Below are 26,430 nucleotides of genomic sequence, written 5' to 3'. Positions count from 1 at the left end.
TAATGTGGATGAGCAGATAAGGAATGAGATGAGGAGACGCTCGGGAACAGATGGAGAGGAGGCAGAGTATACAGGGAAAGTGGGGGCGGCCGGTCTAGAAGAAAGACACTCACTTCATCTAATGGGGCAGAGAAAAAGAGGGGGTAAAATACCAAGTGCTAGCATCGTGTTTAAAGTTATTCTTGGCGGGTGGCGGCATTTATACAGCAGGACATCCAAATATTACAGGAAACATTTTCTGTACATGATATTGGGGTGGCCATCTTGTCATGCGGCAAAATCTGCAACAAAAAACTCTCCCTAATGATCAGGTCCATTCATCTGGACCTTATAAGCAGCCGATTCCTGAATTATCCGGTGACAGGTAGCCCGCTGGTAGATAATGGTTCTTCTGGATACCATCCAGCCTTGTCTCCTTAGTGGCATCCATGGCTACCAGTCTTAAAGCCTGTCATACTTTGTAAGTGGAGCCATAGTATATATTGGAACTGGATATATAATCTACATTAACTTTGCAAACAAACAGCTCTGTAGATGTACAAGAACCAGTTGGCCACCTCTGACACCTAATCTGAGCTCCTATAATACAATGCTGTCCTGGAGTTACTGTGTATAGTTTACTCTATAGTGCCCCCTACTGTACAGCTGGAAACATAAGTCACCAAGTCTTATACAGACACTGGGGGAATTCTAACTGGTGTAGATTTCCATTTTGGTGCAGGGACTCCTGACTGATTTATGATTTCCTAAATCTCTCTTTCCCTGGGCCAGTTGGACCCTTTATTAAGGCTGGCATATAATACCGCAGTCTTAATAGATTTATAAGCAGGGCATGCTGACAGCTTTGATCTTTTAGGCCTAGGTGCAGATTTGCAGAGTATGGACAAGTACACACTGCATCTGTGGATTCAGATTTATATACCAGGAAAAACTCAAACCAGGGGTGCAACAAGTAACCATGGGGCGCTATAGCAAACCTTGTAATGGGGCCCCCAATCTACCATGCTAGCTCAGCACATAGTGTACGATTACTATGGTCTTTATGGGAATAATGCACAGAGTGATGTCACAGTACAGGACTAATGTTCACTATAGCATCATAGCTATAATGCAGGGATAGGGAACATACGGCTCTCCAGCTGTTGCAAAACTACAACTCCCAGCATGCATACTTGTTCTGCTGTTCTTATAACTCCCTTGGAAGTCAATGGAGCATGATGGGAGTTGTAGTTTCACGGCAGCTGGAGAGCCAAGGTTCCCTACCCCTGCTATAATGGGATGACGTACATATAATAAGATCACTGTATACAATGTGACATTACAACATATGAAGAAAGCAAAGCAGTCCCAGTAAAGTAATGGCGGTGCAGTCAATCCCCATATCCCCTTCCATCAACCATAGCTGTCACCAATTGCACCCTAGAACTGGGCCCCATTGTATCTGCCATGTCTGCTATCCTTGTAGTTAGACTTGTGGCTCAAACCCAGTGTATAGAGAGTTGCAGTACAGTTAGGCAGTGTATACACTGCATTGCTCATTCCCATGGGTGTATACTCTCCGAATATATATAACTGATAGAGACTTGTGACATATGCCATACAGTGATATCCATCACATACAGGGACCAATTGTAAAAATACAGTATACACTGCACGGTTTAGGTTTCTTTTGCCATAGCCCTTTGTACAGTAAACAACCAGATGGCGGTTGAATGAACGCTCTTATAACTTTGTTTGGTGAATGGCGCCTATGGAATGGAAACATGACAGTGGCTTTTTCTGCTCTGTAGGTTTGGGCACAGTGTGTGCATAGTCTGACCTAACTTTTTAGGGAAAGTATGTTTATAGGTAAACTGTAAAATGGAGATCAGAAGTCGCCCGCTCTCACGTGAACGCTATTGCACAAGACTTGTATATGTAAAGTATCAGAGGACACGTGTGCAGCACACCGGAAGGCAGGGGAGGTAGCGCTTAATGGGGGGCTATGGCCAGAGAGCAGGAGGAGGAACACACTGAGTCACATCTTTCTTGACTGTTCTCATGCCAGAATCCCATCCACGTACATCTGTATTCTTCTTCTTCTGAAGTGTTCCCTTTACAGTGTGCAACAAAGCGGAGCGAGAGCAGGGGCAGATGGACCTGAATCATCCTGCGCTCCAAAATATAACATTTTTTGCTTCTGCAGCACTTGATAGGCCTGAATTGCTTTACCTACATGTATATGAGCGAGGATGCCACCTGATGTTCACACGGCGTACTGCAGTCATCTGCAGAAAATTAACCCCTCTCTGACTTACTCTTTGCTGCATATCTAAAGCAGGGTGTATTATAATGTTTCAGGCCCGGTTCACATCTGCATTCAGGTTTCTGATCAAGGAGTCTGCTTGGGACCGCGCGAAAGGAAAACTATCCGCATAAAAAACGGTTACCTAAGGAAACCTGCGGACCCTATAGACTATAATGGGGTCCGTGTGGTTTCCGCATCAAAAATGCAGAGAGAAAAGCGCTGCCAACCACACACTGCAGAAGAGTATCTACAGCGACATATCAGAAACCGGTGTGTGTTTGTAAATCGCGGCATGTCTACGGAAATGTCATTTTAATAATTGATTAATATTTTGTTGGCAGGCATTGGGGACAATATTATAATACGCTTTATTAAAGGGGTCTTCTGACCTAAAATGGGGGGTCCAATAGCCAGAACTTACACCACGCGGCTGTTTTGGAAGCCTGCAAGTGCCGAAAACTGCTCACGGAGGGGGAAACACGTGAAGTCTGCCCCTTTTCACATAATAGGAGTGGTGCTGCAGTTCCCTACAACCACCATACAGTGGATGGGAGCGCTGTGCTGCCCCTATTACTTGAATATTAGTGTCTGTGTATGTGTGTGGATTACGAGCGTTGTAAAAAAGTGAAGCAAAGTAAGCAATATTGATGAGCGAGTAGTATTTGATCGAGTAGGTATATACTACGGTATTCTAAATACTCATACTCGGTCAAATACCACATGGTATACGCCTTTTAATAATGTATTATTAAATAATTATTGAAATGTCTGGTGTGACCAGGGAGTGAATATGACATTCCAGGCATACGGCTATTTCTAACAAATAATGACATTTTATTGATTTTCGCTTTCTAAGCCCAATTAGACGGCCCCGACTATAGGGCTGTAGCCCACATCGGGCGGCCACCTGCTGTAATAGCTAATAAGCCAGGACTTGGGAACTATTCCATCAATTAAACAAGCTGAGAATAGATTCTGACCCGCGTCCTGTTTGAGAAACTCACGTCATGTCACAATGACTCAACCCATAAGCTCCTTAGAAGCGCAGCGCGATCTGGAATATTACACTGACAATATGTTTCGTCGCAGACTACATTTAATGCTGACCTAATTCCTATACAGATATCTCCTGGGCTCTGCCATAAGCATATACACCCAGCGGAATATGCTGAAATATACCCTATACTGTACGGCTTGTATATTGTGCTCCTAATCCGTATATACCTACTGTATATAATGTGGCCTGGTGTTCTATGAGATATCGCAGAAATGCCACTGATTCTAATGGGGGTCTTTACTGGGGGCAAAGGTTTCCTCTGCAGACTTTCTGCTTCCGTTATACCTATAGGGAAACCGCCTGCATCTCCGTAGGTATAAGGAACATGCTGCGATTTCCAAAACCGCAACGCTTTTGGAAATCACAGTGCCCGTTGCCCATATTTGGTAGAATCCCATCCACTTTGCGTAAACTGTAAAATGAATGCCGCATGTGGCCTCGTCCTATTTGAGTCTATAGGGAGAATGCCTGATGGGTGAAATTGGCACTTTTTTTTTTTTTTTTTTTTGGGGGGGGGGTCTGCAATGAGTAGATGGGATTAGCCAGAATCTTTCACTTCGCTGGTACTGTAAAGAGTTTCTGCAGCAGCCCAAATCGCTGTGTTCCCATAACGTGGGGTTTTAGCCCAAAGGAATATTCCAGTTGTATCAAGATATCACCTATCCATTGGATAGGTGATAACTGTGAGATCAGTGTGGAAGAAATCACTTGGACCCCCACCGACCATCTGCAAACATATGCCCTGCCACTCCATTCAGAGCTTTGTACTTGACTATCTACTTCAGTCCTATAGAGAACGAGTAGAGTAGCATTGGGTATGTTCGACTGTCTTATGGTTGGGGGGACCAAGAAACACAAGAATCCCCATTCTAGTGATAGCTAGAGGTTCCAGTGGTTGGATTCACACTGAGCAGTTCTTACCTATCCATTGGCTAGGTGTTACCTTATAACCAGAATACGGGGTGCTTATGGTTGCAGTCCAAGAGGTCCTTTTGCCCTGTATTACGTTTCGCTCTTATGTATGTTGCACTGGGTCATAAAGCTTCACGTCAGACCTTTGCTTTCCAAGCATACGAGTGTTTCCAGTGCATAAAATGGCGTGTTTTATCAAACACCAGAAAACACAGTAAAATAATGGACTCGGATGTAACGCCAGTGCGGTTTTTACATTGCAGGAAGAAGCTCACACTGATAAAGGAGATGCTTGCTGGTTGTGGTGCAGGAACATGTCAAGTAATAGTCACTACGCCTATGGAGATGCTAAAAATCCAGCTACAGGATGCGGGAAGGTTGGGTAAGAAATGTTTTATCATTGGAAGGGTCAGGTGACCACTTGAAGGACCTCCATACCCTATGTAAGCTTCTTGGGAATGATCCCCATGTAAAATCATACTAAATCAGAGGCATACAAGAGTGCAGTAAGGCCTCTACACCCTACTATGGCCCTGTGCATAATGGAGTCATAATACACTTGTGTCCCAGTAAAGGGCCTCCGAAATCTAACACTATATTGTAACGTATTAAACTGCACCATATAAGATGCCATTGGTCAAAAAGAAAAAAAATTGCAAACTGTGCTGACGGCCCTACAAGATACTTTTATTAGTTTATGTCTCAGGTTTTTTCCATAGTTTTTAAAAGAAACCTTAGGACATAATCTGGGAATAATAGCAAAACTCGTATGACTCCTCCAGAATAGGGGGGCTACCTTCCATTAGGTGGCGCCAGAAGCAAAATTCCTCTTTTTCATGGTCTGATAAGTCCCTGTACCAGTCTCTCTGTCTAATAATAATAAGTCCCCCAATGTATACTGGTTATGTATTCGGATGTAACAATAGGCGTTAACTCTTTGCACATTTTATTTTCACAGCTGCCCAGAAAAAGCTCATGGCCGCCCAGGCTGGTGTGAATGGTGCCGCGGTAGAGACCAGCTCCGCACGACCCACTGCCATGGCAATTTCCAAGGAACTTTTGAGAAGCAAAGGCATTGCTGGGCTGTATAAAGGCTTGGGAGCCACTATACTAAGGTTAGTACCACCGGTATCAGCGTATACTTGGTTAGATAAACAGCTATTCATTGTATTATGTGTAATATAACCACAGCAGCTTCACGTTGTCTACAATATTACTAGTGGATACTGAATACACCGACTCTTGGGCATAGGTAAAGCAGCAGGCCTCTATATAAGGACTAAAGACATCTGCCAGAATAGAAGAAGTAGGCCGCAATGTTATGTGAAGCTGTGCCAGTCTGCCCCCCCTCTGTGACACTTTCCTTTGTGCTGTGCCAGTCTGCCCCCCTCTGTGACACTTTCCTTTGTGCCAGCTCCTTGTCACTGGTTACAATGACGTCTGGTATCAGACAGCTGCACGGCCTCGTGTCTCCACGTTCACTATAATTTGCTCTGTCATCCCTTATAGTTATAGCCCCGCTAACGCCACCATTTCTTTGTATTACAGGGATGTGCCCTTCTCAATTATTTATTTCCCTCTCTTCGCCAACTTGAACAAACTAGGGCAGAAAACGCCGGATGAGAAGTCTCCCTTCTTTGTGTCATTCCTTGCAGGCTGTGCGGCCGGGAGCACGGCGGCGGTCGCTGTTAACCCTTGTGATGGTAGGTCTTAGAAGTAGAGGGATAAGAAAACGCCAGCAAAAGTGCCAAAAATCTATTGCATGTGGGTTGTGTCATTATATTTATAACACTTCAGTCTTTGGGTTCATGTTCTGTGATGTTGTAATATTCTGAGGCCTCGTAGACATCACTACGTGTGCAGGCCCGGGCTCTCCTGATGTGGGGCCCGATGCTCCATATCGATTATTATCTACCCTGCTCCATGACATAGGAAAAGAGTGGAATGGAACCCACCATTGAAGCCAGACGGGGACGAATTTGGTGCATTGTGTGATTGTGTAGTCTAAGGCCCCATGTACACAACCTAGTGTGCTATCCCAGTGCGCTGTCTGAGTGTAATGTCCGTGTGTGCTGTCCGGGTGTACTTTCCAGGTGTACTGTCCGTGTGTGCTGTCCGGGTGTACTGTCCAGGTGTACTGTCCGTATGTTCTGTCCGAGTGTACTGTTCAAGTGCGCTGAGTGTACTGTCCGAGTGTGTTGTCCAAGTGTACTGTCCGAGTGTGCTGTCCAAGTATGCTGTCCAAGTGTACTGTCCGTATGTTCTGTCCGTGTGTGCTGTCCATGTTTGCTGTCCGTGTGTGCTGTCCGTGTGTGCTGTCCGTGTGTACTGTCCATATGTTCTGTCCGAGTGTGCTGTCCGAGTGTACTGTTCAAGTGCGCTGAGTGTACTGTCCGAGTGTGCTGTCCATGTGTACTGTCCGAGTGTATTGTCCAAGTGTACTGTCCAGGTGTACTGTCTGAGTGTACTGTCCATATGTTCTGTCCGGGTGTACTGTTCAAGTGTACTGTCCGAGTGTGCTGTCCATGTGTACTGTCCGAGTGTGCTGTCCATATGTACTGTCCGAGTGTACTGTCCATATGTTCTGTCCGGGTGTGCTGTCCGGTACTATTCTACTCTGTGAAATTGTAACGGATCAGAACCCCCCACTGAAATCGATGGGGGACAATCGGCACTTGGATAACATCTCAGTGCATTCCTCTACATCAGGGATAGGGAACCTTTGGCTCTCCAGCTGCTGTGAAACTACAACTCCCAGCATGCTCCATTCACTTCCATGGGAGTTCCCAGAACAGCAGAGCCAGTATGCATGCTGGGAGTTGTAGTTTTGCAACAGCTGGAGAGCCGTACGTTCCCTACCCCTGGTCTACATAATCACCCCCCCCCCCCCCCTGCCCTGCACACTCAGCCATGCACCTGAGGCCTTATTCTAGATTATTAGTTAGTTTTTAGTGAATTTGGGTCTATGTTTAGCAGGTTGTTGACCGATCGCTGACAATTTGCTTAATTTCCCCAGTGGTGGCGCTGTAGAGAAGTTGAACACTTGCTATTGCTTCTTCAGTGGGGTACATGAGTAGATCTATGATACTGGAATACAACAGCTGAACATAGGGGTTGTTTATTTAGTAAAATGTTATCAGAATTTCTCCGATCTCCATGCACATTATTGCTATTCGGTTATTTATATGCTTGCTGATTTTAACATCTCCGCGCCATATTAATTCTTGTTTTCCAGTGATAAAAACCAGACTGCAATCCTTACAGAGGGGTGTAAATGAGGATACATACTCAGGGATTATAGACTGTGCCAGGTAAGTATAAGGACCAAATGTTAGAAATATGTAAGTTACTCCGCTCTTGAAGTAAATGCTAAGGGTTTTTAGTGTTGGATTGAGGTTACTTGGGCCCACCTGATAAAATAATTTGGGGGGGCCCACCATTCAATATTCTCTAGGAAGTAGACCAAAGTACTCTTCAAATTTGGGCGTCTGCATATTCCTGTTTTTCTAAGAAATAGCTCCCTATGGAAAGCGGCCACAGTATGCACATAATATTCGGGTGGTCATTAGTGCCTGTTGCTTGGCCATTAGTACCTATTGGATGGCCATTAGTGCCTGTTGGGTGGCCATTAGTGCCTGTTGGGTGGCCATTAGTGCCTATTGGATGGCCATTAGTGCCTGTTGGGTGGCCATTAGTGCCTATTGGATGGTCATTAGATGGCCATTAGTGCCTGTTGGGTGGCCATTAGTGCCTATTGGGTGGCCATTAGTGCCTATTGGATGCCCATTAGTGCCTGTTGGGTGGCCATTAGTGCCTACTGGATGCCCATTAGTGCCTGTTGGGTGGCCCTTAGTATACAGGGATGCAGTATTCCTTCCAGCAGTGTGAAGATAGGGTCCCAACCCATCTCAATGGAAGAATGGACTTCACACAGAAGTCGGGAACTTAATCACCATTTATTCACAAGTAATGTATTCACAAGTAGAGTGACTCACTTTACTTGTGAATATACTACTTGTGAATAAATGGTGATTAAGTTCACGACTTTTGTGTGAAGTCCATTCTTCTGTTGGATGGCCATTAGTACCTATTTGATGGCCATTAGTGCCTGTTGTTTGGCCATTAGTTCCTGTTGTTTGGCCATTAGTGCCTATTGGATGGCCATTAGTGTCTGTTGTTTGGCCATTAGTTCCTGTTGGGTGGCCATTAGTGCCTGTTGTCCTAGCCTCTGTAGATATAGTCTTCAGTCCGTATTCCCTCTTACAGTCCTATGAAAAAGTTTGGGCACCCCTATTAATCTTAATCATTTTTTGTTCTAAATATTTTGGTGTTTGCAACAGCCATTTCAGTTTGATATATCTAATAACTGATGGACACAGTAATATTTCAGGATTGAAATGAGGTTTATTGTACTAACAGAAAATGTGCAATATGCATTAAACCAAAATTTGACCGGTGCAAAAGTATGGGCACCCTTATCATTTTATTGATTTGAATTCCCCTAACTACTTTTTACTGACTTACTGAAGCACAAAATTGGTTTTGTAACCTCAGTGAGCTTTGAACTTCATAGCCAGATGTATCCAATCATAAGAAAAGGTATTTAAGGTGGCCAATTGCAAGTTGATCTCCTATTTGAATCTCCTCTGAAGAGTGGCATCATGGGCTACTCAAAACAACTCTCAAATGATCTGAAAACAAAGATTGTTCAACATAGTTGTTCAGGGGAAGGATACAAAAAGTTGTCTCAGAGATTTAACCTGTCAGTTTCCACTGTGAGGAACATAGTAAGGAAATGGAAGACCACAGGGACAGTTCTTGTTAAGCCCAGAAGTGGCAGGCCAAGAAAAATATCAGAAAGGCAGAGAAGAAGAATGGTGAGAACAGTCAAGGACAATCCACAGACCACCTCCAAAGAGCTGCAGCATCATCTTGCTGCAGATGGTGTCACTGTGCATCGGTCAGCAATACAGCGCACTTTGCACAAATAGAAGCTGTATGGGAGAGTGATGAGAAAGAAGCCGTTTCTGCACGTACGCCACAAATAGAGTTGCCTGAGGTATGAAAAAGCACATTTGGACAAGGCAGCTTCATTTTGGAAACAAAAATTGAGTTGTTTGGTTATAAAAAAAGGCGTTATGCATGGCGTCCAAAAAGAAACAGCATTCCAAGAAAAACACATGCTACCCACTGTAAAATTTGGTGGAGGTTCCATCATGCTTTGGGGCTGTGTGGCCAATGCCGGCACCGGGAATCTTGTTAAAGTTGAGGGTCGCATGGATTCCACTCAGTATCAGCAGATTCTTGAGAATAATGTTCAAGAATCAGTGACGAAGTTGAAGTTACGCCGGGGATGGATATTTCAGCAAGACAATGATCCAAAACACCGCTCCAAATCCTCAGGCATTCATGCAGAGGAACAATTACAATGTTCTGGAATGGCCATCCCAGTCCCCAGACCTGAATATCATTGAACATCTGTGGGATGATTTGAAGCGGGCTGTCCATGCTCGGCGACCATCTAACTTAACTGAACTTGAATTGTTTGTCCAAAATACCTTTATCCAGGATCCAGGAACTGATTAAAAGCTACAGGAAGCGACTAGAGGCTGTTATCTTTGCAAAAGGAGGATCTACTAAATATTAATGTCACTTTTCTGTTGAGGTGCTCATACTTTTGCACCGGTCAAATTTTGGTTTAATGCATATTGCACATTTTCTGTTAGTACAATAAACCTCTTTTCAATCCTGAAATATTACTGTGTCCATCAGTTATTAGATATATAAAACTGAAATGGCTGCTGCAAACACCAAAATATTTAGAACTAAAAATGATTAAGATTAATAGGGGTGCCCAAACTTTTTCATAGGACTGTATACAGGCCTCATTCCAGATCTTTATCACTTATACAGATTGAAGGCCAGACCCCTCTTTTAATACAGACCCCAAATCACACTTCACCTCCATATACAGATCCCCAATTTCTTTTATAGACCTCCTGCCCCCCCTCAATATTTATAAGTAAAAGATGTCACAACATGTCAGCCAGATACCTCTTCATCACAAATCCTGTTTCACTGGACACAGCTGTATAGAAGGGGGGGGGGGGGGGGGGTGACGAAGATGATGATATTGATGATTGTGAAGGCGTTGGTACATGGGGCCTACAGTAGAAGAATGGCTGGGGCAGCAATAGGCAAAACAGACACAGAACGGGAAGCGCATACTAGGAGTATGGTAGAGTTGTGTTAGGTTGTTTTTCCCGAATTCTGTACCCCGGAGTCTAACAAAAAATATTAGGGCACCTCTAACATATAAATAATAGGGATCCTCATGTGTGTTACAAGACCCATAACAGAACACTAATGAAGAGAAGAGTTTGCACAGACATAAGAGGGATGCTCACCCTTGGGCGTCTTTCTGTATCCTGAAGTCTGTGACATGTTCCTAGGCTATATGTACCGTGCCTAGAGCCCCAGGTTATCTAGAGCCCAGGGCAACTACCTACTTTGCCAGCTCCGGCCTCATCACACTAGGCTTGAGGTATAAATATTGCATCAATTTGTCAAACGTAGGACTAATACTTTATAAAGACTTGAATTGCTTTTACCCTATTTCCCAACACGTTCCCTATTTTCTATTCACAGGAAGATCTGGAGGAGCGAGGGTCCCGCTGCTTTCCTGAAGGGGGCATATTGCCGAGCTTTGGTCATTGCTCCACTCTTTGGAATTGCACAAGTCGTCTATTTTATAGGAATTGGTGAATTTATTTTGAGCTTTTTACCTTCCAAGCGAGATTAATGACAACCATCCAATCGTGCCCCCCCTTTCCTAGCTCCCTCAGCTTCCTTTTAATGGATTCTTCCTGCCCCTGCCTATTTATTGGTCATGGGTTTACACAATGGAAGACCTCCTTTTACCGGCGCAGTGGTATGGTCCACATGTGTTGAGGTTACTTGCAGAACTTTACTTAGCTTTCCTTACTTGAAGGCATGAAACAATCATACCGAAAATGGGCAAGAGCTTAACAACTCCAAGGAATCTGCTTCAGGCAAATTTAACTCGCGACTTGCTGGAACAGATTGTGACGGCCTTTGTTTTTAAGAGTACAATTGTATCATTAGTTGTTTGCTCCGCTGCATGGACCTGCAACACACTGGTCTCATGACCATCCTCACATCTCCAGATCTAGAATGTGTATTTATTGGTAATACTGAATGTGTGATCTCGGATGAAAGCATTCCAATAAGATTTATTCTAATTTATTCTAATTGTCAGATTATGTGGAAAATTTATGTCTGGCCCGGTTAGACGGTTCTTTACCAAAAGCATATATAATCATGTCTACAAGTCGGATATATTTGGTTGAGTGGAACATTTTGTACAATTTGTGTTTCTATGTACATATATACATTGTGATAACTCTGCGGTTGCTTGTGGGTTTATTATAGCAATATATTTGTGCGTCTCCATCTTCTAAGATCACTGACAGCAGATGAAGCATTGCTGTATAGGGGGCCATTATAGTTTTATTGGTTAGGGTTTCATGGTGACTTTTTGGTGTGATAGAATGGACGCCAACGTCACAACATTCAGTGTAAGACCGTTGGTACAACCCATGACTTTACTATGGCCCCTTTGTGTGTCGCTGACCATACATTTTAGATATATATCGTCCAAACTCACCTATCTGATGGACCCGGACAACCATCTGATGTGTATGGAAGCCCCCAGACTCTCCCCTGATACCAGATATTGAGAGACACAACAATAAGACCGTTGGATCTCAACATACCTGATCCTTTGATCATAGGAAGAAGCCACGTGTTCAGAGATGTCCGACAGTAGCTTCCTCACCTATGGCCGTTCAGAAAACATGCATGGTCATCCAAATTGAGCATGCACGTATATGATTGGGGAGGAGTAATATGATGAGCAGGGGAGGTCAGGAGTGATAGCTGTCGAAAAAATAAATGATCCAGCCCTGTAAATGTGTCTCTCAGCAAGCACTAGTTTACAGGGCGGCTTCTTCTAACCTCATTGACTGACAACCTTCCCTGTGTACATACATATAGGTAAGGCCGAGGTCGGAGAAGTGATGTCCTGGCCCTTACTAGTGGCGAGAAGCATAGTTACAGGTAGATCATACATTCCCAATATCTTCTTTTAGGAGATGGAGCAGCACAGATCTGATAGATCCACTATGAAGTATATAGAGTACAGTGGTCAACTACACATCGAGCCGTTCATGCATCTGACAAAGGCCCGCTTCACATCTGTGTATGGGCCATTCCGTGAAATTTGCAGAGAGAAAAAGTCCTGGAAGCAGCGCACGTGGAAACCACACGGACCTCATTATAGTCTATAGGGTCCGTACGTTTCCACCTTTTTATGCAGATAGGTTTCTCTTTGGGGGATTCCTCAAACGGAAACCCAAATGCAGATGTGAACCGGGCCTTAAAGGTATTGTTGTTGATGAAAAGTTCTGCAACTTGGGGATGCCACTTTCTTTATGTAAAATAGTTGCAAGGTGCATTTTTGCAATGGCCTGGCCGCTTTCCACAGAGTGGGGCATTGGGCGCACCACACTGATCATTATGTAGGCCATTTTTGTGGTGCAAATGATGACACCTAATAGAAAACTGTTACCTAGTGTAGCCAAGACAAATGGACTCCCAGAGGATGTGCCTAATTCGTGATGAGGTGTGCGCCTTTCCATGGATTAAGCACATCCTCCGCCAACGCAGTGGTCAACAAGACCAGTGTACAATAATCTTTCCGTTTCAATATTTCAATATCTCTGCTTGCTGTCTATGAACAGAATCGCTCTTGTTCATAGAGAACCAGTACTGGCTTAATGCTTCTTACCGCTGAGGGTTCGTTGCAATTTTTGCCTATATATTGTAGCAACCACTCGGTGAGATTTATAAGGCCCCACGAGGCGTCCCGCAGCAAAAAAGCGTTGTGGGAAAAACCATGACGGCATCGCGATTCTTCCCGCAGCGCTTTAGACAGTTTACGCTGTCATACTTCAGTAAATGTCAGCCAAGGCCTATTAGAGAATTGCAGAACTTCTCATTATACGATATAGGTTCAGTGTGAATGGCAGGAACGAGGACCAAAGTCGTCTGCGGGCGGGGGAATGAGCAATGTGTTGCAGTCCCATGTGGCAGTGCACTAGTCATCGGTATTATGTTTTTTTGCTGTAGTGTTTCTTAGATGTCACTTAAATGTTCATGGTGTACGAGGCGGTGATGTGTATCTTAGATTGTAAGCCGGATTGTATTTTGTTTTCTACCTTTACTTTATGGGATCTTAAAACAACATGTGTCTTTATTCTGTAGATATGAGGCTGTGCATTAGGGTGGATGCGGATAAGTCAATAGTTTTATATAAGATTTTATCTCTTAAATGCTGAATCTTCTGGTTTATCTATATGCTGTCCTTCATCTTAACTAGGTTGTTCTAGAATCAACAGAATCCATAGCTGAGACCCCACTGATCATAAGAATGGGGGACCCGTGTCCCTTATTTGATCCATTCCATTCAAAGTCTATAGGCGTGCAATGTACTCAGTGTCCGTCAGTCCCATAGACTTTTTTAACAGCTGATTCGACCAGGGGACACAGGACCCCCATTCTTATATTTGGTGGGATCCACATCAAACAAACCTGAATCTTGTCGATGTGATACGTGTTGATTCTGGGACAATTTCTTGCTGGAAATATATAAAGACCTGAAAACGGTTCAACCAGATGTGAGGAATACTCTACGCAGGTTAATCCTTACGGACCACCAGATTAACATGTAGAGGGGGTTGTCTAACTTGGGGCAACTGCTTTCCAAATGCCTTGTTAGGGTATATGGATGCAATAGGGGGGGTTCACCACTCTATGAGTCAAATAAGGAGACCTGGTATAAGGGCGTCTCACTTTCTGGCAGACCCAACCAGTCCATGCATTCAGTGGTCGCCCATTGATCTCAATGGTATACATGTAATGCAACCTTTCCCTTATAGCTGATCACTGGAGTGAGAGAAGCCGGTCCGTGCTGATCATTCGATCGATGGGCCAAATAACAATAGATATACTGAAAGAGGCCTGGTCTTTTACTGAAAAGGTATCAAATACACGACCTACTGTATCATGGAGAGAGGCCATACTTACTGATACAAGGGTAGGTTAAAACATCCCTTCCCAACCTTATGCAAACAAGTCATAAGAGCAAGATACCAATGAATCCTATCATCCAAAAGGCTCCTATATGGAGCCAGTCACACAAATACATGTAGTGCACCATAACTGCCTATACTACTAGATCAGGTCAATGTAGAAATTCCCAAGTTACAGGAGAAAATATTGGTGCTTATGTATGAATACTGGTGCACTGTCTCTCCTCCGGTGCAATGTGCATGGCATGCATCAAGAAGGCACATGAATAGGATGTAAGGGTTGACCTGGCATATGTGGCTATCCATTGGTGAACAAAGTCTGCCGGTGTTGTCTTTTCGTTGCCTAAGCCTCTTTCCTAAAGGGGTTTCCCTATAAAATTACCGTATTTTTCGGACTATAAGACGCACCTAGGTTTTAGAGGAGAAAAATAGGGAAAAAAAAATTTCAGGCAAAAAATGGTAAAATATTTAATATATGGGAGTTGTAGTTTTGGAACAGCTGCAAGGCCACATTGACAGGTGACCCTGCAGCTGTACGGGGATGTATAGGGCGTTTTTTTTGTGGGGCCAGGTGTAGACAGGGCATTTTCAGACACAGGGATACCTAATGTATATGTTTCACAGTAATGTTATACTTTTATATGTATTCTAGGGAAAGGAGGTGAACTTTTATTTATTTTATTTTTTATTATATTTTTTTTAAGTGTTTTTTTTTTTTTTTTTTTACTATTTTAATATCCCCCGCCTAGGGGGCTTGAACCTGCAATCATTTGATTGCAAGTCCCATAGACGGCAATACAAATGTATTGCCGTCTATGGGAGATTCTATACATTACTATCGCAGAGGGTCATAGACCAGCCGCGATAGTAATATATATCTATGACAAGCCTGGGAGCCTTCATTAGCTCCCGGCTGTCATCGGAACAGGCCGGCTCCTGCGGCCTCGCCGTGCAGGAGCCGGCCTGCATCACTAAAGGTATGAGGCCGGGGGGGGGGGGCTAACTAACTGTCGGGACCTGCGGAGGAGCAGTGGGTTTGCAGCATGGCCGTGCTACTGCCACCGCTGGTTTTCTTCAGCGGCAGTAGCGCGGCAATCCGCAGGCCCCGGCAGCTAAGACAGTCCCCGGCATCTGCTGTAATAGACCGGCGGATGCCGGGGAGTGTCTTAGCTGCCGGGGCCTGCAGTATTGTCACACCCCTGCCGCTGAAGAAAACCAGCGGTGGCAGTAGCGCGGCCATGCTGCAAACCCACATTCAGACTATAAGACGCACCCTCATTTTCCTCCGAAATTTGGGGGAAAAAAAGTGCGTCTTATAGTCCGAAAAATACGGTACTTATTCCCGATCCACATAATAGAGGATAAATATCTGATTTTGGAGACCCCTGGTGATCATGAGTATGGGGGTCCTTCAATCCCTTGTGCGCATGCGTGACTATTCCTCCATTCACTTCCAGTGCGCATGCGCACTGCTGTTTTATTCACAAGGGACTCAGGTCTTGTCCCAATAATCACAAGGTTACCTCCTATCTTGTGGATCCATATACATGTATATAGTAGGTGTGCGGTTCACAATACCAACCACCTTATTTCATACAATAGTTTACATTTTCATGGGAAAAAGCCATGAACAATTTAGAACCGGAAAGTAATGAAGTCACTTAGAATGAATAATTCCCGGGCTTTGCGATTCTGCTAATAACCATGATGAAATGATCACTGGCCATTTTCCTAATGATTTGGGGCAGGAAAAAACAACACGGCTTACAGCCATCATTAATTAATCATATTCGGCCTAATTTCAGCTTCAGGCTTGGCTGAGCCCGAACGTGTCCAGAGAGATTCGAGAGGGTTCGGATACACAACTGAAAATCAGAAGTAAGAATTCTATCTAGAAATCTCTTCTTATCGACTGATCTATATATCTATCCATATATATATATATATATATATATATATATATATATATATATATATATATATATATATGAGCCCCGCCTTCTCTTGGAGGACCCAATTTATTACAAAGCATTACAGATAATTCATTTCAATGGGAACTGAGTAAAACTCTATTTTCCTGGTGGTGGCGCTGTAGGGAAACTGAACACCTTCTGCAGGGTCCTCCCACAGCTAAGAGTCGATCACTCGGGGTCTTAGTGGGACAAGGATTATCCCAAGTGGACAACTACTTATACAACTACAATATACTCTCAGCACCACCAGGTTTAAAATATATCCTGTCTGCTGACATCATCAATCCAAAGCTTGAATGGACAAATCCTTTACTATATAATATATATATATATTCAGGTCAGTGTAATATAATGATATGCATACTTGTAAAGTTAGCGATGTTAGTAGCGCCCCCTAGGATAGGTAACATAGCACCCTATCTAGTATCACTTCTTGAATGGATATTTTATTGACCTAGATGTTTGCTGGCGGCAGCACAGACTGAAGTGTACAGTTGCTTACTATTGCCTAGATGTATCAGCGAGTGCCTATTTACTCACCGATGATGTCACCTACAGCCATGTGATGTCACATTACTAGAAGTGCTGTCTGGAGGCATAGCATCTTTTCACCGTACTATATGCGGGTAACTAAGCCTTCTAGGAATCATGACATGTCACTGACACAATTGTCCTTCCAGTTAAAGGGGTTTTCTGATCCCAAATGGATTTTGCATAGTGGATAGGTGCACACACAGATCAGTTGTTTTGGCAGCTTCTAGGTCCTGCAGTAGTGGACAGGGAGCGTATATAGTCCACTCCTGTATAAGGGGCAGTGCTGAAGCTCCGTCCATTGTGTATGGCTCCCGGGTACCTGCAGCTGCTCTCCTATTACCTGTACAGGATCAGACTCCATAGACTTCCCGTCCACTGCAGCAGTTTCTGGTGCCCGGAGATTGCTGAAACGGCTGGACTGTATCATGTTGGACACCTGTAGATCAGATGCTGGTGGCCTATATGAAAAATCCATTTGGGGCTGGAAAAACCACAAAATGTAATTTTACATTTTTTTTTTTATTAAACCCATTTTCAAGTACCCCATTAGGGCTCCATTCCAGGCCCTTCATCTATTGGACAGAGGGAAAAGCACCTACAAATTGCTCCTATGGCACTACATGGACGGCCCACCTCTAAAAATTGTGTAATTTTGTAGGAATTGTGTAATATTTCATCTCGCCTATGGTGGCGCTGTTGGGAAATAAAACACCTGTTGCCAGGTTTCTCTAGTGATTGCGTCAGATCACTGGGGTCCTGGCAGTAAACAGGTAGAGGACCCCTTTAATGGTCAAAACATCATTGAGTGAATGAACCTAGAATGCAATGGGGTAAGCGGAATCCATTACTATGGGGCACGGCGGTCATGCTGCTAAAGGATAAAGTGGATTATTCCCTCCATACTAAATATGACAATGTGGTTGGTGTAGAGCATCCAACATACTTAGAGCAATTTTGTTTTCACCAATTTTCTCATAAATTCATTTTATCAATTTATCATAAATTCTATCATATTATATTTATTATCATGTAAAGGCGACTCTCGTCATCACAGACAATATCTTATCATGTCATTAAACTATAAATATGGAACATTTACAAACTTTCATGATGAAAATTGTCCTATTGTTTTGTATCTACAAATTCAAAACCAATCTGCACATCTCCATGGTATCAGACTACGACCAGTCTCTGTATGGAGTCTCATCCTTCATCCATACTCCTTCTCATGTATAGGCTACTTTTTTATTCCATACATTAGTTAGGTTCGCAACTGGTTTTGGATAGATGAAAAAACGTTACTGCAAGCTCAGACTACACGGCGATACACTGCCATGGCGATACACTGATCTGCCTGGGAGCTGTAGACACAAAACGTAAGGCAAATTTTTGAAGTTGTTTCATCCTCATTTTAGATGCTTAGGTTTATCCGTTCTTATAGAGATATGCGAGTAGTACTCAATTGAGTAGGTATTCGATTGAATATTACGGTATTCGAAATACTCATACTCGAGCGAGTACCACTCATTATTCAAATGGAAAAGTTCGATGCAGAACCAGCATTGATTGGCCGAATGCTATACAGTCGGCCAATCAACGCTGATTCTTCTCCTACCTTTAGAAGTCTTCTCCGTGCAGCGTCCCCGCGGCGTCTTCCGGCTCTGAATTCACTCTGCCAGGCATCGGGCCTGGGCAGAGCCGACTGCGTATGTCTGCTTGTAGTGCGGACATGCGCAGTTGGCTCTGCCCAGGCCCGATGCCTGGCAGAGTGAATTCAGAGCCGGAAGACGCCGCGGGGAAGCTGCACAGAGAAGACTTCTCGGAGGATCCAGCCCGACCCTCACTCGTGGACTTGGTAAGTATAATTTGATGGAATGTTGCCTACCCCTGAAACGAGCATTTTCCCCCCATAGACTATAATAGGGTTCGATATTCGATTCGAGTAGTCGAATATTGAGGGGCTACTCGAAACGAATATCAAGCATTTTACTGTTCGCTCATCTCTACGTTCTTATTATCCTACACCAGTTAGCAGTCAGGCCTAGAAAGGACCAAAGCCACTTGTTGACCATGAATTGTATGCCGTAGTGATAAATTCTATTCAATTGTGCAATGTAGGTCAGAGAAGAGACCACTAGTCACGTGCGGAGAGGTCTGAGACGCTGCTTGTTCTGCAGATCACTACTTGTTTGAGCCTTATGCTTTTAAATGCACTATAGCATTGCTAAAATGGACCCAACGTCAGCCATTGTTTTTCCTCCTGTGAATTTTCTATCTTTGTGTTGTTATTTGCTATATTTGTTGTCCTTGGTGTGAATCAGAAGTGCATCAGCAGTGACCATTCCCTGGCTACGCCCCGTGTACGGTGATAGCACTTGTTTTGCCGATCCCCAGTCTAATGCATTCCATTCTAACCACACGACCTTCACCATCCTATTGCCGTTGTCGTATCCCCAGACTGATCCACCATTTTCTGTTTACTTACGTGACTCTTTATGTTCCCTTTGGACTCGTCATCTATGATTTTGTGAAAAGTATTGTACTTAACCAGACAATGAAATGTCATTGAAAATGCTGCTTTAAAGACAATACAAAAATGTTATTTTAAAATGTTTTACAAAAAAAAACAAAAATAGTAAATTTTGTCTGATGTATTGTAATGTATAATAAAGCTAAATGATAATGGTGTTTTATCTGATCCATCTTCTCTGAGTCCATACTGCAAACAATTACAGTCAGGCAGGAAGATTCTCCTACAGGTTAAAGGGAAACTCTACTAGGCTCAGGTAATCCATGACTGTTAAAGGGAATGTGTTGCCAAGAAATGGCCTATTGTTTAATCCCCATGTTTTTTTTTTTTAACTTTTACTGATGATTTTTATTTTTCCTTAAATCAGTATCTAGTATATCAGATAATATGCACATGCTTGCAGAGAACAGACTCAGTGTTATCTGTGTGTTGACATAAAGAGATATCAGACAAATCAGAAAACTGCAATTATCTGAACGGACTGTCCTGCCAGCAGAGCAGTGAGTGACGTCACTTGTCCTATCACACAGGTCTGTGGTTATGGAAACCATGTGTAAACAATGGGAGGAATACGTTCACACAGCAGGCAAACAAAGCAGCGATTCTACAGCAATAGATTTAGCAAAAGTCTTCAATTTACATAAGCTATCAGTACAGAGAGGATCCTTGAGACACTTTCAAGCAATTTTGTACACATTGTTTTCCAGCTATAACTTTGTCATGCTACCAAATTTTTTTCCAGTGTTTTTTTCACTACCCAACGGGCGGTTTGTACACACCTGTTTTAGATACTATTTTGTCATGGTCTTTTGTCGTGGCCGTAGACCAGGGGTAGGCAACCTTCGACACTCCAGCTGTTGTAACACTACAACTCCCAGCATGCATACTTGCTTTGCTGTTCTTGAAACTCCCATAGAAGTGAATGGAGCATGCTGGGAGTTGTAGTTTCACAGTAGCTGGAGTGCCGAAGGTTGCTGACCCCTGCCTTAGACGCATTTGCAGTCCAGAAGATATTCTGTACATCTACAGCTGTCTAAGGATAGGTAACACATTTTAAGATAAGTGATGATAATCACAAATAAGTTTCAGATAATCGTACAGTAGGTAGGAGTCTACGGCAGAAATCAAAATGGGGTCCTCGATGATTGGGGTCTTGAAGGCCTTGACCACACTGATCATGAGAATGGAGCCCTGCACTTTGCTATTTTCATCAGTCCCTTTGAGTAGAGGCACGGTAGGCATACTCGACCACTAGTCCATTCAATTGGAGCCCATGGGACCATTGTTCTCATGATCAGTGGCGATCCCACCAACTCCCATCAGACGCTTATCACAAGTTTCAAACTTGGGAAACCTCTTTTAACAATTCCCATCCCAATCATTTGTTGCTACCTAGCCCCCTCTATCTCATTGTAGAAAAGATGGTAGGGGTTCCTGCGATGTTCAGTCCCCCCAGTGTTCACTGCTCTGAGCATTATAAGATATGGGGCTGGTTTAATAACACTTTTGTTGCTGACAGACTCCCTTTAATATATTTAGACTAACTTTACTTTAACTGTAACATAATAGAGAAGATAAAGACTGGACATCTTGGACTTCCATTAAGTTCCAGTTTGATTTCATTGTCTTTGTTACTGCAGAAGCCAAAAGTGAGAAGGTCCGATGTTCATGTTTTTATGTATTATATAAATTCATGTTCTTAATAAAATTTTAATGAACAAAAAAAGAGAGATTGGAAAGAACCTTGTAACTGGAAGAAAATGACCATGAAATGCCCCATCTAGACAATGGTTACCAGGCTCATACTGTACTAAAAATGGACTAATGTTATAGAGTATAAAGTATCCCGAGGATCTCAGCAGGGACCATTACAATGTTTATAAATCATGCAGACCTTATAGTTAATGGGATTTTCTCTATGTCAGTAACAGGATCTTTTATCGTGTCTCGGGACCTGGATCAATTGGCAACAAAACATTAGGGATAAAGTTTAGTATAGCTCGTATTAAAGTGTGCATGCTCCCAAGTTAGACGGTAAAAAATAATTTTTAAATCTGCCCCCCCGCCGCCCCCCGTGTGAACGAGCCCTTAGGCTCTCAATATAATACATTGCATTATACTGGCATCTCTATTGCAAGTTACATAGAGCTGTCTGCCATATGGGCCAGGACTTGCGTCCTTATGCTTCGCAATGCAAGTTCCTGCTCACGTGACGTCCTACGTGTCATTGAAGATGGCCGACATTTACGGGGATTGCGCCAGAGAAAGGGAGAGGTAAGTAACAGCATTTTTTATGTTTGTATCCTCCTCTGGATCTCCAATTATTATACTCTGGGGTCTGTTCATGGGTGTCTACAATAGGGTATAATACTGTGTGCAGGGGCCACTATGGGGTATAATACTGTGTGCAGGGGCCACTATGGGGTATAATACTGTGTGCAGGGGCCACTATGGGGGATAATACTGTGTGCAGGGGCCACTATGGGGGATAATACTGTGTGCAGGGGCCACTATGGGGCATAATACTGTGTGCAGGGGCCACTATGGGGCATAATACTGTGTGCAGGGGCCACTATGGGACATAATACTGTGTGCAGGGGCCACTATGGGGCATAATACTGTGTGCAGGGGCCACTATGGGGAATAATACTGTGTGCAGGGGCCACTATTGGGGATAATACTGTGTGCAGGGGCCACTATGGGGCATAATACTGTGTGCAGGGGCCACTATGGGGTATAATACTGTGTGCAGGGGCCACTAGGGGGTATAATACTGTATGCAGGGGGTACTATGGAGCATAATACTGTGTGCAGGGGCCACTATGGGGCATAATACTCTGTTGAGGGGCCACTATGGGGCATAATACTATGTGCAGGGGCCACTATGGGGGATAATACTGTGCGCAGGGGTCACAATGGGGTGTTCCCCCTAAATTTTTTCCCAATTTAAGCACTGTGTGGATCCCATACCTAGGTTTAAAGTTCAGCTCTTTACAATAATTAATAACTGCTGTTCCACGTTCTAGAACAGTTGGAATTTTTTCTCTAGCCCTCACCATTCCTGAGCAATCACTGCTGTTAGTTTTGGTGCCTGATATACGATTTAGTCTCTGTATTGTCAGGAGGGCGGTGTCAGGCAGGAGTAGACAAGGGGTGTGATTCCGAGCTCTGGCACTGGCTGCTTCTGATTGGAGCTCTGAACCACACCCACTCCCTGACACCGCCCTTCTGACATTACAGAGCTTAAATAGCACATTAAGTATCAAAATTTCCTGCACTTGTTGCTCAGGAATGGTGGGGGCTAGACAGAAAATTCCAACTGTGCTGGAATCAGTGGAGGTTATTAACAAATAATAGCTAGAATTAGTGGAGCTGCCTGTCCCTGTCATCTCCAGCCGGTACATCCTATAAAGCAGTATATGAGAAAATATGACGTAAACAACCCAATGGCTGCTTCCAACTAGGAGGTTAGGTACATCTAATATTTGGAAACTGCATAAACAAAAATTTCCAAATATATTTTTATTATCTAAACCACTCATGCTGCCAACATAGACAATCTTAAAAGGAAACAAGGCTAGAGGGGGAATCTAAAGTATCCCAAGACTTCATTGTGACTTATTTTTAATGCCTTATAACTGTGTATAATCCTATTAATATTATAAATGTGAAAGTTTGTGAGTTTGGATGTTTGTGGGGTTGTGTGTTCGGATGTTTGTTAGTCAATCACGCAAAACCCGCTCGACCGATTTGGCTGAAATTTTCCACAAACATAGTTAATACACCCCATTGCGCAATAGGCTACTTTTCGTCACAATAGCGCACATACGTTTTTCCCAGGACCCCCACAAACCCCAAACTCACATCACCATCTCTGCAATCTCACACACTTTGGACCATAGCAAGCCACAAAATTCATATTGCCCTCTGCAGCCTCGCCCCTAACCCCACACAATCACATATACATATACTTTACCACTTTGCCCCTCACCTTACTGATACTCCAGGAGGCTCTCTTTAACGCTCCGGAGCAGCCATGTTTGCCAACCCCCACCGCTCTGACAATCCGCGACACCACCCACCCATGTCAATACCCCTAGGCGGTCTAATAAATGCAAAAAAAAAGTTTAAAAAAAGTAAAAAAAAATTAAAAACAAACAAAAAAAAGGATTAAAAATTCAAATCACCCCCCTTTCCCTAGAACACATATAAAAGTAGTTAAAAACTGTGAAACACATACATGTTAGGTATCCCCGCATCCGACATCGCCCGCTCTACAAAGCTATACAAATATTTTTCCTGTTCGGTAAACGCCGTAGCGGGAAAAATGGTCAAAAGTGCTAAACCGCCATTTTTTCACTGTTTTGATTCTGATAAAAATTTGAATAAAAAGTGATCAAAGCAATAACATTTCCTGAAAATGGTAGAACTACAAAGTACACCCGGTCCCGCAAAAAAGAGGCCCTATACATCCCCGTATATGCACGTATAAAAAGTTACGGCTGTCGGAATATGGCGACTTTTCAAAAAAAAAAAATTTTTAACAGTTTTGGATTTGATTTTAAGGGGTCAAAATGTAACTAAAACCATATAAATTTGGTATCCCCGGAATCGTAACGAAACACAGAATACAGGGGACATGTCATTTTGGTTGCACAGTGAACGCCGTAAAACCAAAGCCCGTAAGAAAGTCGCAGAAATGCATTTTTTCTTGAAATCCACCCCATTCTGAATTTTTCCCCTGCTTCCCAGTACATTATGTAGAATAAATAATGGTGGCAACGTGAAGAAAAATTTGTCCCGCAAAAATTAAGACCTCATATGGCTCTGGGAGCGGAGAAATAAAAACGTTATGGGGTTTAGAAGGAGGGGAGTCAAAAACGAAAATCAAAAAATGCCATCGGCGGGAAAGGGTTAATTTCAAATACCTCTGTCCCAAAGTCACTATGTAAAGTTTCTCACAACACCGTATATATAGCAGCTCAAATACAAATTAACTTCAACACAAAAGTCTCACGTATTCTCTGAATTACAACAAAAACAAGATACAAACTTACATTTCATATCCCATACCTTATACACAGTACGAAAACCTTACCCGCGCCTGTATATACACACTGCTACAATCACCGCAGACGAAGTCGCGGGTAACAGCTAGTGTAAACTAATAAACCAAGACAACCTGCAGCTTGCTGATAGAAAGTGATGGAAACAGTGGTAAACCTGAAGTGATCTCAGCTAGAAGCTAAACCTTTGGCATCAACTGCCTTTCTGTATTGTAAATAAAACTCTTTGACGTCCAACCACGGCCGTCTCTTGGCCTTAAAGGGGTTTTCTGGGCTATAAACTTATCCTAAGGAGAAGTCATCAATATCAGATCAGCAGGGGCCCAGAACTGATCACCCCATTGTCCAGTTGTTGTCAGAAAATGGAGCAGGAAGCTGTCAGGTCCGCTCTCTTAATAGGAGCTGATCTGCAGTACCTGTTCTGACCACTACACATAGAATGAGGCTGTTTCTTGCTCCATTATCTGTATATCATCCGGTGAGAAGAGCTGATCAGTGGGGTGCTGGGTGTTGGACTCTCACTGATCAGATGTTGATGATGTATTCTTAGGAAAGACATGAATATTTTTATCCTGGAAAACCAAGTGCTAAGTATGCTGCAGGCCTGGATGCCAGATTGAGCATGCACATGCAAGTGTACCAAGAAAAACTGATGGAAGGTGGAAGGTCATGCCAGATATTGATGCAATTTAGATTTTGCTTTTGTTCATCAACTTCATTTTCTGAAATTATAAAAAGAAACTGTTAACGAATAATGACACAGGCCCGGCCGATGGGACGTCTGGGATGTCACCAAACAGGCCCGAAGCCTTCCGGGGCATAGGAGAGGTAAGTAACAGTGTTTTTAATGTTCCCTCACCTCCCCTGGCCCTCTGATCGTCTGAAAAAACCCCTAAGTATTATGATGGCGGTGTTTGTGGGGTTGGTGGGCATGCAGCCTCACTTACCGATCCCCGGCCTTGCTCAGAGCCGCCTCTGCAGACGGGAAAGCACCGGCGGCCATGAGCAGGAGCGAGGATTGGTAAGTAAATAGGGCCGGGTCCATTAATGTCCCGGGCCCTGTGGCATCCGCTACCGCTGTTACGCTCCTGAGAGCCCATCTCTTCCAGAAAGCCTATAGTCTGCAATAACCCTTCTACCACTACAATACTATCTGAACAGCGGCTACCTCACGTAATGTCTGCTTCCCCATCCCTTATAGCAGGGGTAGGAACCTTCGGCTCGCCAGCTGCTGTGAAACTACAACTCCCAGCATGCTCCATTCACTTCCATGGGAGCTCCAAGAACAGCGGAGCCAGTATGCATGCTGGGAGTTGTAGTCTTGCACCAGCTGGAGAGCCGTCCGTTCCCTACCCCTGCCTTATAGTGTGCAGGCCCCGTGGGCAGGCTCCTCGGTATCCGTCAGTCACTATATTCGGGTTATTGTACTTGCTTTGTATTATGTATGTGAACCCTTTGTAAATAATGGCGCTCTAAACATAAATAATACTACATAAGGAGTTATAAGATGACGCCATACTATACTAAGAGTGCCAGCAGGGGTCAGTTACATCATGGCCTATACCCCTGACCCCTATTATACTAAATGTGGGGGGTGGGTGAGGGTGATGGGGCACATTCGGTCCTGCCAGCATTGTCTATGGCTCCCTCATTGGTCACAAAGTCTCTCTCGTCACATTGAGACGCCGCGTAGTTTTCTGACACTCTAGGTACTTTCTATTGCTTAGCAATGGTTGCCATGGCCACTGTGACGTCCAGTGATGTCACTAATCCTGAGTCATGCTTTATTTTCCCTTGCAATCCGACAAGGTCACGTCCACTTTGAGGATAATGGGTGAAGTTAACCCCGCCGTTACCCTCCCGTCCCATCATCTCTGCCTGTCTTAGTAGACCAGGGCC

At 43.7% G+C, this 26,430-nt stretch overlaps 1 protein-coding gene across 1 annotated transcript in view; it reads left to right on the top strand.

The window, feature by feature from the left end:
* Nucleotides 1–12,185, top strand: part of SLC25A22 (solute carrier family 25 member 22) — a 45,406-nt gene extending 33,221 nt beyond the window's left edge. The window contains exons 6-10 of the mRNA XM_075281325.1: nucleotides 4,520–4,638; nucleotides 5,215–5,371; nucleotides 5,805–5,959; nucleotides 7,492–7,567; nucleotides 10,905–12,185. Coding sequence (XP_075137426.1) covers nucleotides 4,520–4,638; nucleotides 5,215–5,371; nucleotides 5,805–5,959; nucleotides 7,492–7,567; nucleotides 10,905–11,058 — 661 coding nt within the window. The 3' untranslated portion in view covers nucleotides 11,059–12,185. The remainder of the gene's footprint in view (nucleotides 1–4,519; nucleotides 4,639–5,214; nucleotides 5,372–5,804; nucleotides 5,960–7,491; nucleotides 7,568–10,904) is intronic.
* The last annotated feature ends 14,245 nt before the right edge of the window (nucleotides 12,186–26,430 follow it).

Source organism: Leptodactylus fuscus, chromosome 7 (assembly GCF_031893055.1).
Source record: "Leptodactylus fuscus isolate aLepFus1 chromosome 7, aLepFus1.hap2, whole genome shotgun sequence".
NCBI lineage: Eukaryota > Metazoa > Chordata > Amphibia > Anura > Leptodactylidae > Leptodactylus > Leptodactylus fuscus.
Note: the sequence above shows the minus strand (reverse complement) of the source record. Positions and strands in the feature narration are given on the sequence as shown.